General features: G+C 42.5%; 1 protein-coding gene across 2 annotated transcripts in view; it reads right to left on the bottom strand.

Moving 5' to 3' along the window:
* b3glcta (beta 3-glucosyltransferase a) overlaps positions 1-11,041 on the bottom strand; it is a 106,567-nt gene extending 95,526 nt beyond the window's left edge. The window contains exon 1 of one of the 2 annotated variants that reach the window (XM_021563238.3): positions 10,758-11,041. In XM_021563238.3, coding sequence (XP_021418913.3) covers positions 10,758-10,821 — 64 coding nt within the window. In that variant the 5' untranslated portion in view covers positions 10,822-11,041. The remainder of the gene's footprint in view (positions 1-10,757) is intronic. The other variant, XM_090200167.1, reaches the window with a different exon arrangement.
* Between the last annotated feature and the right edge of the window lie 8,561 nt (positions 11,042-19,602).

Here is a 19,602-nt window from a genome sequence, read left to right as displayed (position 1 = left end):
ACTCCACCGGATACTTGCCGTAGGCTCTGTACCTTGGAACCGGATCACCACTGCTACTGAGTGGCTATAGTGGCTAAAGCCCCTGCCCCGAAGCTAGCACCAGTTAGCCGTGAGCCAAGCGCATCTCCCGGCTAGCAAACTAAATTACTACAACTACAATACCTCTTTCGCCATCTGGATTGGATCCTTTGTCGACACTGCGCCCCGCCGCACCACCACGACTGGTCTGCCGACGAGCACTCCATCCACTGTTACATTACATTACGCCCTGAATCTATTCTACCACGCCCAGAAATCTGCTCCTTTTATTCTCTGTCCCCAAAGCTCTTGGCAACAAGTTTTGATAACCTTTAACCGTACCCTCATCCTACTCCTCCTCTGTTCCTCGAGTGATGTGGAGGTAAACCCAGGCCCTGCATGTCCCCAGGAACCCTCATTTGTTGACTTCTGTAATCGAAAAAGCCTTGGTTTCATGCATGTTAACATGAGAAGCCTCCTACCTAAGTTAGTTTTACTCACTGCTTTAGCACACTCCGCCAACCCTGATGTCCTTGCCGTGTCTGAATCCTGGCTTAGGAAGGCCACCAAAAATTTGGAGCTTTCCATACCCAACTACAACATTTTCCGTCAAGATAAAACTGCCAAAGGGGGAGGAGTTGCAATCTACTGCAGAGATAGCTTGCAAAGTTCTGTCATACTTTCCAGGTCTATGTCCAAACAGTTTGAGCCTCTAATTTTAAAAATGAATCTCTCCAGAAATAAGTCTCTCACAGTTGCCGCCTGCTATCAACCCCCATCGCTCCCAGCTGTGCCCTGGACACCATTTGTGAATTGATTGCCCCCCATCTAGCTTCAGAGTTCGTTCTGTTACGTGACCTAAATTGGGATATGCTTAACACCCAGGCAGTCCTACAATCTAAGACAGATGCCCTCAATCTCACACAAATTATCAAGGAAACCACCAGGTACAACTCTAAATCCATAAACATGGGCACCCTCAGACATTATCCTGACCAACTTGCCCTCCAAATACACATCCAAATACACAAATACTCTGCTGTCTTCAATCAGGATCTCAGCGATCACTGCCTCATTGCCTGTATCCGTGGTCAAACGATCACCCCTCATCACTGTCAAACGCTCCCTAAAACACTTCTGCGAGCAGGCCATTCTAATCGACCTGGCCCGGGTATCCTAGAAGGCTATTGACCTCATCCTGTCAGTTGAGGATGCCTGGTCATTCTTTAAAAGTAATTTCCTCACCATCTTAGATAAGCATGCCCCGTTCAAAAAATGCAGAACTAAGAACAGATATACTTGCCCGTGCTTCTACACCTGCATCGCTTGCTGTTTGGGGTTTTAGGCTGGGTTTCTGTACAACTCTTTGAGATATCAGCTGATGTAAGAAGGACTATATAAATACATTTGATTTGATATAGCTCTTGGTTCACTCCAGACCTGACATAAACTTGACCAACACAAAAGCATCCTGTGGTAGACTGCAATAGCATCGAATCGTCCCAGCGATATGCAACTGTTCAGGGAAGTCAGGAACCAATACAGGAAAGCAAATGCTAGTTTTTTCAAGCAGAAATTTGCATACTGTAGCTCTAACTCCAAAAAGTTTTGGGACACTTCCCAGCTTCTCCTTCACCCAAATCCAGATAGCAGATGTTCTGAAAGAACTGAAAAACCTGGACCCGTACAAATCAGCTGGCTAGACAATCTGGACCCTCTCTTTCTAAAACTATCCGCCGCCATTGTTGCAACCCCTATTACCAGCCTGTTCAATTTCTCTTTCATATCGTCTGAGATCCCTAAAGATTGGAAAGCTGCCACGGTCATCCCCCTCTTCAAAGGGGGTGACAACCTAGACCCAAACTGTTACAAACCTACATCCATCCTGCCCTGCCCATCTAAAGTCTTCGAAAGCCAAGTTAATAAACCGTTCACTGACCATTTCGAATCCCACCGTACCTTCTCCGCTGTGCAATCTGGTTTCCGAGCCGGTCACGGGTGCACCTCAAGGTGCTAAACGATATCATAACCACCATCGATAAAAGACAGTACTGTGCAGCCGTCTTCATCGACCTGGCCAAGGCTTTCGACTCTGTCAATCCCCAATCAATCAATATTCTTATCGGCAGACTCAAAAGCCTTGGTTTTTCAAATGACTGCCTCGCCTGGTTCACCAACTACTTCGCAGACACAGTTCAGTGTGTTAAATGGGAGGGCATGTTGTCCAGACCTCTGGCAGTCTATGGGTGTACCACAGGGTTCAATTCTCTTTTCTCTTTATATATCAATGATGGAAAAGCTGCCACGGTCATCCCCCTCTTCAAAGGGGGTGACAACCTCTTGCTGTGGGCAATTCCCTAATCCACCTCTACACAGACGACACCATTCTGTATACATCTGGCCCTTCTTTGGACACTGTGTTAACTAACCTCAAAACGAGCTTCAATGCCTTACAACACTCCTCCCATGGCCTCCAACTGCTCTTAAACACGAGTAAAACCAAATGCATGCTTTTCAACCGTTCGCTGCCCGCACGACTAGCATCAACCTGGACGGTTCCGACAGAATATGAGGACAACTATATATACCTAGGTGTCTGGTAAGACTGTAAACTCTCCTTCCAGACTCATATCAAACATCTCCAATCCAAAATCAAATCTAGAATCGGCTTTCCATTTCACAACAAAGCCTCCTTCACTCACACCGCCAAACTTACCCTAGTAAAACTGACTATCCTACCGATCCTCGACTTCGGCGATGTCATCTACAAAATAGCTACCAATACTCTACTCAGCAAACTGGTTCCAGTCTATCACAGTGCCATCCGTTTTGTTACTAAAGCACCTTAGTAACTTACCTGGGGCGGCAGGGTTCTCTGCTACCAGTGACTGGAACAAATTGCAAAAATCACTGAAGTTGGAGACTTGTATTTCCCTCACCAACTATCTGAGCAGCTAACCGATCGCTGCAGCTGTACATAGTCCATCTGTAAATAGCCCACCCAATCTACCTACCTCATCCCCATACTGTTTTTATTTACTTTTCTGCTCTTTTGCACACCAGTATCTCTACTTGCACATTATCATCTCCTCATTTATCACTCCAGTGTTAATCTGCTAAATTTAAATTATTCGCTCCTATGGCCTATTTATTGCCTACCTCCTCATGCCTTTTGCATACACCGTATATAGACTTTCTTTTTTTTCTACTGTGTCATTGACTTGTTTATTGTGTTATTGGCTTGTTTATTCCATGTGTAACTCTGTGTTGTTGTTTGTGTCGCACTGCTTTGCTTTATCTTGGCCAGGTCGCAGTTTTAAATGAGAACTTGTTCTCAACTATCCTACCTGGTTAAATAAAGGTGAAATTAAAAATAGCGTCACCAGGATTCACCCGTTAGCGTACTACGGCCATCTCTCAGCCGCAACAGCTGCAGACACTAGCGGCACCAGGATTCACCTTTTAGCATACTACAGTTCTCTCTCAGCCGCAGCAGCTGCAGACACTAGCAGCACCAGGATTCACCTTTTAGCGTATACAGTTCTCTCTCAGCCGCAGCAGCTGCAGACACTAGCAGCACCAGGATTCACCTTTTAGCGTACTACAGTTCTCTCTCAGCCGCAGCAGCTGCAGACACTAGCAGCACCAGGATTCACCTTTTAGCGTACTACAGTTCTCTCTCAGCCGCAGCAGCTGCAGACACTAGCGGCACCAGGATTCCAATATTGGCTGGGCCAGAGAAATTTGTGGCCTTGATTAAACATATTTTTCCAATGATTGACATTTTTTAAATTGCGATATGAATAGGCTGATGATGATCCACAAGACCAGTATCAGAAGAAGCCCATATTCCAATGGCATCTGTTAACGCTGATACATCCTAACAAAATACACCCTATGACCACCCTGCGGCTGCTAATGTGCCTTGTTGGACCTTGTAAACTATCGAAAGTAGACCCATAACTGATCCCAATGTTTTCCTAATCAAACATGCATTCAAAACACGGGTCTTTTGACCTGTATGAAGAATGGGATAAAGGAGCAAAGTGTATCTGTACGATTGATGTTTGATGAGTATTTACCACCCTATCTAAAATTGGGATATATAAGATACAATGCAAGAAGTGTAAAACGTTTGGCCATGTGTCAAGTGTTTGCAGATGGAAGGAATATTTTATTGAATGTTGCAACTGTGGTGGGGATCATATTTGCGAGCATGCGCCATCGTGCATAAATGGATTTTGCCCCCCCCACACCAAGCGCGATCACGACACGCAGGTTAAAACATCAAAATAAACTCAAAACCAATTATATTAATATGGGGACAGGTCGAAAAGCATTAAACATTTATGGCAATTAACCTGCTTGCGTGCACTTGCTAGCTATTTTGTCCTGAGATAAACATTGGGTTGTTATTTTACCTGAAATGCACAAGGTCCACTACTCCGCCAATTAATCCACGCATAAATGGTCAACCAAATTGTTTCTAGTCATCACTCCTCCTTCCAGCCCTTTTCTTCTCTTGACTTTATATTGCGATTGGCAACTTTCATAAATTAGGTGCAGTACCGCTACTGACCTTGTTCGTCTTTCAGTCACCCACGTGGGTATAACCAATGAGGAGATGGCACGTGGGTACCTGCTTCTATAAACCAATTGGAGAGGCAGGATTTGCAGCGCAATCTGCGTCGCAACAACTATTTTAGCCCTTGGCAACGCAGACACTTGTTGTCGCGCGCGAGCAGTGTGGGTGCAATAATTGAATATATATAGATTTCAAAATGTATTTTGCAACGCTCGTGCACGCGATGCGACCGATCTAGTCAGCCTGTTAGGGTGAAAGAGATTGAGGTATCAAGGATCAGGGCTGTACAGCAAATCTCTTATGTGGAGGCGGTGAAGAGAGTTTAAGGGGCAAGAGGCCCCAGTTCTGAAGATATGGAGGTGGATGCACCTCAACCAGTTGCAAATGGTCTACGTTTCGGATCTTTATTATCCACCTGTACAGTAGGTGGCGGAATGCACATATAATTGTTGCCAACGAGATTATACCAAAGAAGAAGAAGTGCATTTCTTGAACCTCGACCACGAAAAACTTCAGTCTCTGCATGGTCAATGCAGCACATGCAACAATGATGACAACGGTGCTGTTTTCACGTTGCTTCTTAATATAAATCCACTAGCGTTCTATAATTACACTACTAGTTTGTGATTCTTACATCTGCAAACAACTAGTTTCTCCTTTCTTAGCAAGTTGGGCCTAAATCTTGTTAGCCTCTAATGCTAATCATTAATGCTAATCACTAGCTAGGTAATAAATGTACTGCGTCAGAGCAAACATAATTAGCTATTCAACCGGATAATACCAGACCTAAATCTGACTATTCAACTTTACTATGGTTTGCTGAGCTAGATGCAGGTATCCTATAGCCCCCTAATAGGCCAACATCTCATTTCAGAGAAATATCCAAAATGAGACTGACATTAAATGTGGAGAATTGATACCTTCCAATTTAATTAATTAAACATGACTATTAATAATTGCTTAACAACACAAGGCTACAACTAAAATCTACTGAAGCTATAGGCTATTTATTCAATCGGTTTGCCAGCTCCAGGTAGGCTACACAATGGCTGTGGCGATATCGTCATTTCAGGCTACAGTAGCCTACAACTGCATATAAAGTATAGCCTACTTGATGGCCAACAGATGCAACTGTATCATTCTCCACATTTAATGTCAGTTTCATTGTGTGGTTTTTCCCATAACAGAAGCACGCGAGAGAGTTCCATAACTTCCATTTAAAATGTCCACTTGCTCAGCGCTCGAGAACCAAGAACTGTGCATGCGTAAAACCCTTCACTTGATACGGTATTCCATAAGGAAAACCAACATTCAAATGCAGTTTACTTTAAACCACCTCCATTTACTTTATCTACACATTCTAGTGCCCCTAAAGTTGTTTTCCAGTTTTTAGCACAGTTTTATATCAGTTCTATCGTGTTCATATGTTTTATGGCAAAGGGGTTGGAAATTGGTGTCTGCATACTGGCAATCTAAACAGCCTACCTACAACTGGTAAAACGTTTTTACTACGTGCACTGGTGCTGCTCGGCTGGCTGCTGAAATTCTCTCTCAACTGGTGCTCTCGACACACACAATTTTGTCCATATCGCCCAGCCCTACATTATTGCATGTTAAATGTTTCTGACAAGTGATAGATGACAAACAAATAAATGAGCTACCACCCACACTTGCCTAGCTAGAGATCAATTAACCAAATATACAGACAGGGATACAGTAAAAACAAAATCACATTGATTGATTATTAGACAAGTCACAAGCTTTTGGTCAGGAGTACGACATGATTGATTATCAGACAAGCTTTTGGTCAGATGTAGGACAGGCTAACTTGTTATGCAACATAACATGGTAGAAAATGTTTCTGATCAGCTAATATATAAGCAAACTAGAATAAAGATGATCATGAGCATTCACTTCAACTTAGCTAACATTTTACCAGCCTAATTGTTACCAAAGAGCCAAACGGAGATTCAGTGAATGCTAAAATCTGACATTGATTGATTTATCAATACGAGTCCCCCATGCTTGTCCCAAAGCAGTGCGAACGGTGCTGAAATGATCATCTAGGTGACCACACATGATTATTGCTTTAAATTAGTATAACGGTAGAATATGACTTTGGGAGTTTCCTTTCAAATCGAGTACAGCTTTATGAACAAAGACGCAATGCAATATGGAATTTTATTAAATAGTTTTAGGAATGGCGTCGTGTCCGAGGGAAGATCGTCAAAGACAGATGATGTGATGGCAGGTAGCCCTATGCGGGTCTACTGGCATCGAAACCCCCCAGCTGGGGGAATGGAGTTCCAATGACAGACCTTAAGGTTGTTATAGCTGGTGGTGGCTGTACAGGTGGATGGTTGTCAAAAACTGTTGCTGAAAAACAGCAAATGAGAGAAATACACTGCTCAAAAAAAATAAAGGGAACACTAAAATAACACCTAGATCTGAATTAATGAAATATTCTTATTAAATACTTTTTTCTTTACATCATTGAATGTAAAGACAACAAAATCACAAAAATTATCAATGGAAATAAAATTGATCAACCCATGGAGGTCTGGATTTGGAGTCACACTCAAAATTAAAGTGGAAAACCACACTACAGGCTGATCCAACTTTGATGTAATGTCCTTAAAACAAATCAAAATGAGGCTCAGTAGTGTGTGTGGCCTCCACGTGCCTGAATGACCTCCCTACAATGCCTGGGCATGCTCCTGATGAGGTGGCGGATGGTCTCCTGAGGGATCTCCTCCCAGACCTGGACTAAAGCATCCGCCAACTCCTGGACAGTTTGTGGTGCAACGTGGCGTTGGTGGATGGAGCGAGACATGATGTCTCAGATGTGCTCAATTGAATTCAGGTCTGGGGAACGGTCGGGCCAGTCCATAGCATCAACGCCTTCCTCTTGCAGGAACTGCTGACACACTCCAGCCACATGAGGTCTAGCATTGTCTTGCATTTGGAGGAACCCAGGGCCAACCGCACCAGCAAATATTCTCACAAGGGGTCTGAGGATCTCATCTCGGTACCTAATGGCAGTCAGGCTACCTCTGGCGAGCACATGGAGGGCTGTGCGGCCCCCCAAAGAAATGCCACCCCACACCATGACTGACCCACCGCCAAACCGGTCATGCTGGAGGATGTTGAAGGCAGCAGAACGTTCTCCACAGCGTCTCCAGATTGTCACGTCTCTCCGTCTCATGCTACCACTAGAGTGAAAGCCCCGCCAGCATTCAAAAGTGACCAAAACATCAGCCAGGAAGCATAGGAACTGAGAAGTGGTCTGTGGTCCCCACCTGCAGAACCACTCCTTTATTTGGGGTGTCTTGCTAATTGCCTATAATTTCCACCTGTTGTCTATTCCATTTGCACAACAGCATGTGACATTTATTGTCAATCAGTGTTGCTTCCTAAGTGGACAGTTTGATTTCACTGAAGTGTGATTGACTTGGAGTTACATTGTGTTGTTTAAGTGTTCCCTTTATTTTTTTGAGCAGTATATTTAAACCTGGAATCCTTAATGGTGAAACTGCCACATCCGTTTGGGATATAAACAACAAAGAAGTTACTTCTAAAAACAAACACAGTTTGTTTCCCTCTGACATCATTGCTCACGCAATAGAACAGCAGAATATGTACTTAACATTTTTTTTAACCACACTTCTCAACGCACCTCACCTCCATTTCGTCCACAAAAAAAAAAAACGATAACAAAGTTGCTGGGGCTGTACTTTTTTACTGATTAGTTCCCCTCTGTTTATTTCGCACTCAAACATCCACATGGACAGTGAAAACACTAATATTGTTCTGCAGACAGACAGACTCCCTAACCGGCGGATTTAGAATGTGGACAACCACATACACACCGAGCAACCACCCTTTCAATTCAACTGTGGGAATTTCAAATCCAAACAAGGAGAGTTCTCAATCCCCAGGGGGGAAAAACAGAACCAATCAAAACTCAAGCCAATTTCTGTGTGAATAGTGCACCAACAAACTGAATCTTCACTGTGTAGCACGTGAGTCCTGTTAACCAGGCTTTGCATCCATAGCTCCGCCTATGAATTTGAAAGTGGTTACATTTCCTCATCCCTCAGTTTTTTACTTAACTAAATGGCAGGGTCAGATCTGCTTGAACCACAGCAAGGCAATGATCTGCTCATACGTAGGTAGGAGCCGGAACAGCTCAGAGGAGCAGGAACCATATCCTGTTTCTGTAGCGTGAGGCAGTTTGATGTACAAATATACCCCCTGGACAGGATGCTAGTCTATCGTGGGACCTTACCCCTGCCAATCCATCTGCTGAGTGCCAAGCAGAGATGCATTGGGACCCATTTTTTACAGTCTTTGCTATGACTAGGCCAGGGATCTAACTCCCAATCTTCCAATCTCAGGCAGGACAATAATCACAAGGAAGTGAGTTGGTTGCCCACACAATAGGCTAATCTACAAAACTGTGGTGTTACAAATACATTCTTGTAAAATCTACTCCGTTCACTTATACCATTCAACAATTACATTAATGCTCATGAGGCTGTTAGTACAGCGTGGACAATTAGTGAGATAATCTGTAACCACTATGGTGAATAATGAATAGCAGACCTGGGTTCAAATCTTATTTGATTAAATCCCCACAAGAGCAGAAATTCAATTTTTTGCAGCTGAAAGACGATGCCCATAGTTTAGCCTACCCATGATGTTGCACGATAATTTAAGTCAATAAGTCATTGTTTTAAGTCAAAGTATGACATATTTGTGGTTGAATTGGGAAATCTGTAGTGGAAACTTCTGATATGTTCCATGCCAATGGCGTGTATTTCCCATGATATGATGTGCTAATACTTTTCAGTCTGTGGTTCTTTTGAGGGCTGGGTTTTATTTGAACGTTACCACCCACCAGCATGGCATTGTTTATTAATTAGAAACACCAGCAAAGTTATTCCTCTTCACAAGTCGCATCTGAGCTGAGCAATATAATAGATCATCTTTAGCGGAGCCAAACAGCTTTCACCGTAGCATACACTTGACTGCCTGAGCCATGGAGCAAATTAAAACATGTTTTAAAACCTCCACTTTTTTACCAACAAATTATTACAATCCATTGGATAGCGTCAAGGACTATGCTTAATCTGTGTCCAGGAAACCTGCCCCTCAAATATTTAAAGATGTCAAATAGTATTTGAACCCAGGTTTGCTGAATAACATTCTTATTTAACAAATATTATTTAGTCAGGTTCATGGATCTTGATCATATTGATACCTATGGGTCATACATGTATATGACAAGTCTTACAATGCATAACCACATCATAATGCATTATTCCTGGCTGCAGTCTTTAGGTATTGCTAATCTGTTACCTGAACTTTTATTGGCAGAATAATGATGCAATATGAGACCTAATTTACAGTTAGCCGCTGTGCTAATTGCGACGCACATGCATCACGTTGAGCTATTGGTCGGAGTAATCAATGAGTACAATGTAGCTATTCAAACGTAACCGCACAGTTACAATTTAAAAAGTAATTTTCATAGAATGTAAGCTAACTTGCACACCATAAACTGCGCACTCAGCAGCCAGCAAAACACTGGGGCGTATTCATTACAGAAACCGTTTACCGTAAGAACCAAACGGAAGCAAACAGAGCCAAAACCAGAGTTTATATTGGACAAATTAATTGAGATCCCTCCCCGTTTCGTTCCGTTGACTCCCGTTTAAGAAACGTTTTGCAAAAGAATCGGCGTAAAGAATATGCCCCTGGTCAGGAAGTTTAGAATGTTCTCAATATACAGTAGCTAGCTTCCACAGCTTGTTCTTTGCTGTCGTAGTAAAAACATGCGTTTGTGCAATTCACAAATAACTAAAAACACAATTTAACACCAGCAGTCGTTCGCGACTGTGTAGCTTCTCCAATTAGGAGTTTCTAAGTTCCTAACCTGATGCAAATATGCGCAATGTCCAGTCATTTGCTGACTAGCTACATGGCTAGCTAGCGTTAGCTCTTCCAAGATGTGCAACACGGTGTCCCCATAACAAGACATATGGAGCCACCGTGCTTGCTCTACTCTCTGCTTAAAGCAGCCACTTGCCACACAAAGCAACAGTACAATGTGCATAACTCCAAATAGAATGGCAAGTTAAACAATACTTACCGAACAACAGAAAAATGAAATAAAAACCAACTGTGTGTCTGATATCTTGGTTGTCGGGGATCATCGTGCAAGACGGAGAGATGCTGAAGTGTGTGGAAGTAAGCTGTTGACAGCCTCCGGTGTGGCTTTGACAGTGTTTGGAATGGAATGTTTTACTTTACCCACAATCTTTCGGACTAAAAGGCACGCGAATGTTGTCACCTTCCCCTCATCTGGTGTGGCTCAGGCTCGCGCTCTTGTGGCCAAATGCTGCACTGTTCACAGTCGTGCGGACTAGGCTACAATAACACAAGCACTTCGTTTTTTGGGGTGGACACAATTGTATCTATTAAAACTTTCAAAGCGAAACAAATTAAATGTAAAATGCTGTCTTTATTTATATTAATATTTGACTAGATGATAGCCTGCACAAATAGCTTTGCAACATAGGCTAAGCATGCACGCTTCATTAGGCCTATTTTATTTTAACATTTTATACAATAGATTTCGATAGCTACATTCATCATGTCTACAATAATAGAGATTCAATCAATCTCTATTTATGTCTGTAGGGGTAGTGCTGAAATATTTAGGCCTCAATCGGGAATCCCTGGAAACATGACCCCATTGGCCCCATGCAGTATTTGGTGGGCACGGGCTAGCCCACAACAAGCCCAACACAGGCGAGCCCACACCAGCTCAAGACAGGCTAGCCTTTCACACCAGCCCGACACGGGCTAGCCCACAACAAGACCAACACAGGCTAGCCCACACCAATCCCAAATACACCTACACAAGCCCAACAAAGTCTAGTCCCCACCAAGCCCAACAGGGCTAGCCCACACCAATCCTAAATCTACCCAACATGGCCCACACCAGCCCAACAAGGCCCAGCCCCTACCACAACAGAGGCAAGTCCCCACCAAGCCCAGCTAGAGGCATTTTAATATTTGAGGGCGTGGTTTACACACAGTTATTTTTGTGCAACCATTTTGTGTGATCCCCACATTTTATTTTTATTTCACACTGCCAATGATGAAGTCTTTAAAAATACTTAAATAAGTGTATGTACCATATGAGAAACTTAGTCTTCATGTAATTTCATTTAAAGTGTAGCCTCACACAACTCTGAAATATGGTCCCTAACATAATGTTTTCTTTCTCATTGCTTTTAATGTATGAGAGGTTAGCTGTAATGAGGTTTCTTAATACTGTCGGAATGAGACTCATATCTAGCCTTTTGTAATTAGTTAATTGTTTATTGGAAGTTGTGTTTATGCCTAGTTCCCACCCCTCCCCAAATTAACAGAATGTATAAACAACTTGAGGAGATTTCTGCTGCGGTCCACATGCTTTTGAGTTGCAGTGCATTCTTACGACTGTATTACATTTCTCCCTACAATGCTGTTGTATCATTTGGATCCAAAAATAAAGCTGTGGGTGGGTAACAGCCACAAATCAGATAATAATTGTGTCTATAGCCACATTTACAATGTGGTTCTCTGTTGGACACACAAACACTTGACATGTTCCATTTCATCATCCATAATCATTCACAAAAATTGTGCTATAGGCCTTTACCCTCAAACCTGAAGTCAAACATTAAAAAACAATTTTTGCTAATTTCACCCAGAATTACAAAATTATAATATATATTGGTTTCCTTTCCCTGTAAGCAGTATATGGAAAAGGTAAGACCACAATTCATGCTTTGGTTTTGTTTACCTGGCCACTATGCTAACTTTTTAACACGTGTGGCACAAAACCAATGCAAGCCAATATCCCAGCTTTTTTCACACTTTGCAGCAGTTGGAATGAACAGTGTTGTGGTAACAGTGTTATCTGTGCGCAGGTGACATACTTGGGTGAAAAGCAACAGCTAACAGCCATGCTCCTGACCAAAATTAAGGCTACAGCCAAAACCAGTCTGCAGAATAAATTGACTGATTGTGTTCTCTTAAATCTTCCCATGCTCCAGAATAGAGTAGAATCACCAGCCCTCAAGGTTCGAAGTACTGATGGATTTATTTTCTACAGGTAGGTAGTTGATAAATTGATATGATTGGCCAGGGAGTTCACTCACCTACTGCTCCAGGTCTAAATCCATCCCTGATTAGAAGGCAAGAATGAAAACCAGACATGTTTCAGCCCTCTAGGACCGTATTGAATACCCCTGGTCTAGATCAATTTCTCAGGTCTCCATGATAATGAAGGTTATATACTTTGGAGGCCTTGAAAGTGAGTGTACTATAAAATGCTTTAACCAATCACCTGTTTTTGTCACATTCTGAACTTAGTTATTTTGTTATGTCTTTGTTTTCTGTTGAGTGTTTGTATCTGCACCAGACAGAACTGTTTCAGTTTCGTTCGTTCACTTTGTTGTTTTTGTTCAGTGTTCATTTACCATATTAAAAATATGGACACTTACCACGCTGCGCATTGGTCCTCCGATCCTTCCTACTACTCCTCGTCAGAGGAGGAAGAAGACCGTTACAGAATCACCCACCACCAAAGGAACAAGCAGCGTGGTATCAGGCAGCAGCGGACTCCTGGACATGGGAGGAGATACTTGACGGCAAGGGACCCTGGGCACAGGCTCGGGAATATCGCCGCCCCAAGCCAGAGCTGGAGGCAGCGAAAGCCGAGAGGCGGCATTATGAGGAGCTAACACGGCAGCGCGGCTGGGACGAGAGGCAGCCCCAAAGATTTCTTGGAGGGGGCACGGCTAAGTCAGGTAGAAGACCTACGCCAACTCCCCGTGCTTACCGTGGAGAGAGGTGGACCGGGCAGGCACCGTGTTATGCCGTGAAGCGGTGCGCAGGCATAGCCCGGTGCGTTACATCGCAGCGCCTCGTATCAGCCGGGCTAGAGTGGGCATCGAGCCAGGTGCCATGAAGCCGGCTCCAACTCCAATTGCCTCCAACTGCTCAACAACACCACAGCAAGTATCATGGGAAATGTATCCTTCTCCTCTGGAAACATGCTCCATTAATTATACTGTACGAGGAACCGTTAGTATCCTTCTGTCTTCTGTCTCCCTCTAGTTGCTTTGAATTATGGCATACAAAGAGGACCTCCCATCAGCCAATGAAAACCCCAAGATAGTGGTCTTCATTGACATGGGACATTCAGCCCTCCACGTGTCTGCTTGTGAATTCATGGGCAAGTTAAAGGGATGGACAAGTAAAGTGAAACATGGCTTTAGCCAGGTAATTTATGCTAACGTGTCTAACTTAAACTCTTATGATAAGTGCCATGGGATCTTTTAGTGAACACAGAAAGACAGGACACCCATTTAACATTATATCCGGATGACAGCGCACTACACATGGAAATGTCCCCAATCACTGCCCTGGGGCATTGGGATCTTTTTTTAGACCAGAGGAAAGAGTTCCTCCTACTGGCCCTCCAACACCACTTCCAGCAGCACCTGGTGTCCCATCAGGGACCGACCAGGACTGATCCTGCTTAATTTCCGTGGCAAGGCAGCAGTGGGGTTCAGGGTGGTGTGTTGCTGGCCAAGGTTAGCTGAAGTTTGTATTGGCTGTTTAAAGGAAACTGAACCATGGATTACAGTTTATCCTGGTCTATAGACTACTTTCAGGATGAGGAACCATCTAACATTAAGTTGTAAAATACTTAACTTCCTCTTTCAAGGAAAACATGTCTGTTCATGTCTGGTAAGCTTTTTAAAACGTTTTTAAAGTTAATAAAGTATTATTTAGGGTCATTTCACTCTGTTGCAAAACATTTTCTCCTGTTTTATTCCAACTGAACATACCCAGACCCAGATCCACAGTCAACTCTTGATGAACAGGTGTGGTCATGGCAACACAGTCTCTTAAACTCACCAGGAGGTCTTGTTCAATAGGCACAAAATGGTAGAAAAGGGACCAAAACGGAATAAAAAAAAGGTACTATTTGAACAAAGTCTGATAAGAAACACTTGTTTTTTCTGTTTTTAAACTGCTTTGTTACAGTGTGCCCTAATGAACACGATCCAGTGTCCTGTTCCTTTGTGGAATGACTCTGAGCTATTGGCTGGTGACCAGTGTTCTGTTCCAGGGCCAAGTTCAAGGACCTGTATGCCGACCTGCTGAGAGCGAGTGTGTGTGTTCCTCTGGTGGCATTAATGGAACAGGCCCCGTTGCAGTTTGGAGACATTACAGCAGTGGAGGTTGTGGGAGGAGCCACCCACATCTCCACTATGAAAACACAGATCCGCAAGTTCTTAAAAAGGTAATTCAGCACTACATTCAAAGCAGATGAGGCAGATGCCAATGGTTGTGCATATACACTATAATACAAAAGTATGTGGACACCCACATTTCTGCCCTGGTCAACTTTAAGTGGTGTTATTATGAAGTGGAAACGTAAAGAAGCAACAACGGCTAAGCCATGAAGTGGTAGGCCACACAAGCTCACAGAACGTCCTCGGTTGCAACACTTACTACCATGTTCCAAACTGTCTCTGGATGCAACGTCAGCTCAAGAACTGTTCGTCGGGAGCTTCATGTAATGGGTTTCCATGGCCAAGTAGCCGCAAACAAGCCTAAGCTCACCATGCGCAATGCAAAGCGTCAGCTGGAGTGGCTCAGCCTCTGGAGCAGTGGAAATGCGTTCTCTGTAGTGATGAATCACACTTAACACTACAACATACAATAACATTCTAGACGTTTCTGTGCTTCCAACTTTGAGGCAACAGTTTGGAGAAGGCCTTTTCCTGTTTCAGCATGAAAATGCCCCCATGCACAAAGCAAGGTTCATACAGAAATGGATTGTTGAAATTGGTGTGGAAGAACTTGACTGGCCTGCACAGAGCCCTGACCTCAACCCCATCAAACACCTTTGGGATGAATTGGAACACTGACTGCGAGCTAGGCCTAATTGCCCAACATCAGTGCCCCACCTCACTACTGCTATTGTGGCTGAATTGTGACAAGTCTCTGCAGCAATTTTAAAGCATCTAGTGGAAAGCCTTCTCCATATTAATGCCCATGATTGTGGAATGAGATGTTCGACGAGCATGTGTCCATATACTTTTGGTCATATAGAATATACTGAACAAAAATATAAATGCAAGATGCAACCATTTCAATAATTTGAGTTACAGTTCAGATAACCATTTGGGAGCCAGTGTTACGGCCGTTGTTGGTGGTGGAAGAAGAGGAGGACCAATGCACAGCGTGGTAAGTGTCCATATTGATTTAATAGAACAATCGAACACTGAAACAACCTATAAAGCGACAACGAGCGAAATGAAACAGTCCTGTACGGTGAATACACAAAACACAGAACAGAAAATAATCACCCATAACTCAAGGGTGAAAACGACGATCTCGCAAGTGAAGTAGCCGAATGTGGAGGTCGTGGGCTGACATGGTTACATGTGGTCTGCGGTTGTGAGGCCGTTTGGACATACTGAAACATTTTCTAAAATGACATTGGAGGTGGCTTATGGTAGAGAAATGAACATTCAATTATCTGGCAACACCTCTGGTGAACATTCCTGCAATCAGCATGCCAACTGCATGCTCCCTCAACTTGAGACATCTGTAGCATTGTGTTGTGTGACAAAACTGCACATTTTAGAGGGGCCTTTTTTTGTCCCCAGCACAATTTGCACCTGTGTAATGATCATGCTGTTTTATCAGCTTCGTGATATGCCACACCTGTCAGGTGAATGGATTATCTTGGTAAAGGAGAAATGCTCACAGGGATGTAAACAAATGTTGCCATTTTTTCCCCGATTAATATGCTTTTGTGTGTTTGGAACAGTTCTGGGATCTTTTATATAAGCTCATGAAACATGGGACCAACACTTTACATGTTGCGCAAAACATTTCAGTGCCCCCCCCCCCCCTCTTGACTGTGCAAAGAAACATTTAAGTTTTGAAATTGTGCAAATTTACAGCTAATTTCCCGCAAATCTACCCAATGTGTCATGGTTTGGAGATACATTTTTGCAGTTTCTAAGCTAATTTCCTTTAATTCTACACATTTATGTAATGACATGTCATTTTAATAGGATATCTGAGTGAGAACTTAATCAATGTGGACCCACTAGAGATCAAGGTACCTGGGCCTGGTCGGTATTCGGCCATGATTACTACAAGTTTAGATAGCTGGCTAAACGAAACAATCTAAAAATGGTTAGCTGACATGGCTAATTGAATGAATATTAAGATAATAACTGGATACTTTTTGGGGGGTTGGGGGCCCCCTAGCGCCTGGAGGCCCTAAGAGACGGCTTACTCGAGCTGATTGGAACGGGCCCTGATTGCGAGACAGACATTTTCATGTCTTGAGACAGATTTTCAAGACGATTTAAGTCAAAACTGTAACTAGGCCACTCAGGAACATTCAATGTTGTCCTGGTAAGCAAATCCTCTATATATTTGGCCTTGAGTTTTAAGTTATTGTCCTGCTGAATGGTGAATAATAAGCTTTGATATAACATTATCTTGGGGTTCCGTTACTTCACTGCCCATCATAGAATATCACAGGGTGGTATTGAGAGTGGGATGATATTTTAGAAAGCAGCTGAAGGTCTATAGTTCCTGGGAGGCTTGATTTTACTGTGGTCTCTGGGAGATTAGAGAACCGTTGACGATCCCATGACGTGTCGGTCATTGTCCGGGAAACAAAAGTAAAACAAATTTGGTTCTGCTGGGAGTATGTTTGGAGAGCTGCTTCGTAGCTGTGGAAAGTCCTTGAAAAAGCAAATGGAATGGTTGTCGTGAGTACCTAAGAATTTCTTACGTTTTATATGGATTCTGTAAAGATATGAACATATGATGAATTGTATGTATATAATTGTTTACTAGAGATTTGATAAAGTAATACTGGGAATATAATTAGAAAATAGACATATGTAGGTTTTGAGTTGGTATCTTTAATGGACAATTTGATAAAGATGAGGTTTAAGCATTATTAAACGGTCTACAAAGTCTGGGCAATTGTCTCAGAAACTGATTGGAAGGTGTCCACTTTTGGTTAACTTCTTTGGGCTGAGATCCCGCTAACGGGATCGATATGACAACAGCCAGTGAATGTGCAGGGCGCCAAATTCAAAACAACCGAAATCCCATAATTAAAATTCCTCAAACATACAAGTATTTGACACCATTTTAAAGATACACTTCTTGTTAATCCCACCAAGTGTCCGATTTCAAATAGATTTTACGGCAAAAGCACCACAAACGATTATGTTAGGTCACCACCAAATCACAGAAAAACACAGCCATTTTTCCAGCCAAAGAGAGGAGTCACAAAAATCAGAAATATAGATATATATGTTTTGCCTGGACAGATACGGCCGCCAGGGTTTGTTTAAGATATAAACTGAACATCTTAACAACTTGTGTAAGGGGTGCGTACTGGCGGCAGAGAAGTCAGGCGCAGGAGAGCAAAAACTGTGTTACAACGGCGCAGTATAATAATAAAAATCACCGTAAACAAAACAATCAAATACAATAGGTCGCACACCAGACATAACGTGCACAAGCACTTACAAAAAACAATTCCGGACAAGGACATGGGTGGAACAGAGGGTTAAATACACTACATGTAATGATGGAATTGAAACCAGGAGTGTGGGAAGACAAGACAAAACAAATGGAAAATGAAAAGTGGATCAATGATGGCTAGAAGACCGGCGACACCGACCGCTGAACACCACCCAAACAAGGAAAGGAACCAACTTCGGCGGAAGTCGTGACAGCTTGCTTAGTTCAAATTGAAAGACTAATTTATTCAACATAAATAGCGAGGCTATTGTCTGTTGCCTAAATGGTCTGCTGGAATAACATATTGAGAATGGAGTTGTATTTAAATAACTGAATCAAAGAAGAGACAGTTACCTAAATCAAATTAATTCTAATAATAGTGGATAGGTAATTGCGATAGAACTGTGCCCACCGTAATGTGTTTTTTCTTCTTCTTGGGATGGATTGACTGATGTATTTTATCAATTTTGCGCGTTACAAGTTATTTTTAAAGTCTTGGACATTTCATAACTGTGAAGCTGGAAGAGAAAGTTGTCACGTTTGTTTTTAACCGTACAATAGAGGTAAGCGCAGAGATCACGTCTCAAACAACTTTTTATTAAATGCCTGGGATCAAATATCACTGATTCCTTACGCTGAGAAATTGACTACATTTCTGACAGAAAAAAGTATTACATTTAGAGGGGTAACAGGATCAATCTAAGGAGAAACAGCTATAACATATCTCATTGGACATTGGTCTAGTAATGATACCAGGATAATTTTACATGGTTATGGAAAAGAGAGACCCGTCATATTATATTATATGGGAGTGAATCGTTAGACACGTGGTGAGATGGTGCATGCTAAATTAAGTGCACATAAACGTTGGGGTACATTAAAACAAACGATTCATGATTTGTACAGTGGACTCATCATTATTATCAGGTTTTGTTTGTAGTTAAAACTTTTTGGTTGGTAAATCGGTGTAGTATAATGAATGCTAGCAACATGTTTTGTGTTTTTTTCAGAGAAAATGTGGGTTTCATTGTCTCTCTTTGAAATGTTTCCCGGGCTGTGGTCTTGGGAAGAGTAGTGAGTGAGATTAAGGCCGTAAACTACCAAATTAATTAAGGCCTGGTAATTTTTTGTTTTTATCTTACACAACACTTGACTATTTGTTGGTGTTTATGAAATACTATGTTTGATTCGTGTGTTCTATTTCCTTTGTGTTTAGTGAGTTTTCCATTTGTCTTAGTGCCAAGGTATCTTAAAGGGGCACACACAGATGGAATTTTCGGAAGTTTTTATTTTCTGAGTTTAATTAAAACACGTTAATTCTTTTGATAAAGCAATGAACTGGAAACCTGGGATACGAC

The sequence above is a fragment of the Oncorhynchus mykiss genome, chromosome 15 (assembly GCF_057628025.1).
Source record: "Oncorhynchus mykiss isolate SJ-2025 chromosome 15, ASM5762802v1, whole genome shotgun sequence".
NCBI classification, from domain to species: domain Eukaryota; kingdom Metazoa; phylum Chordata; class Actinopteri; order Salmoniformes; family Salmonidae; genus Oncorhynchus; species Oncorhynchus mykiss.
This window is presented reverse-complemented; position numbering and strand designations above follow the sequence as displayed.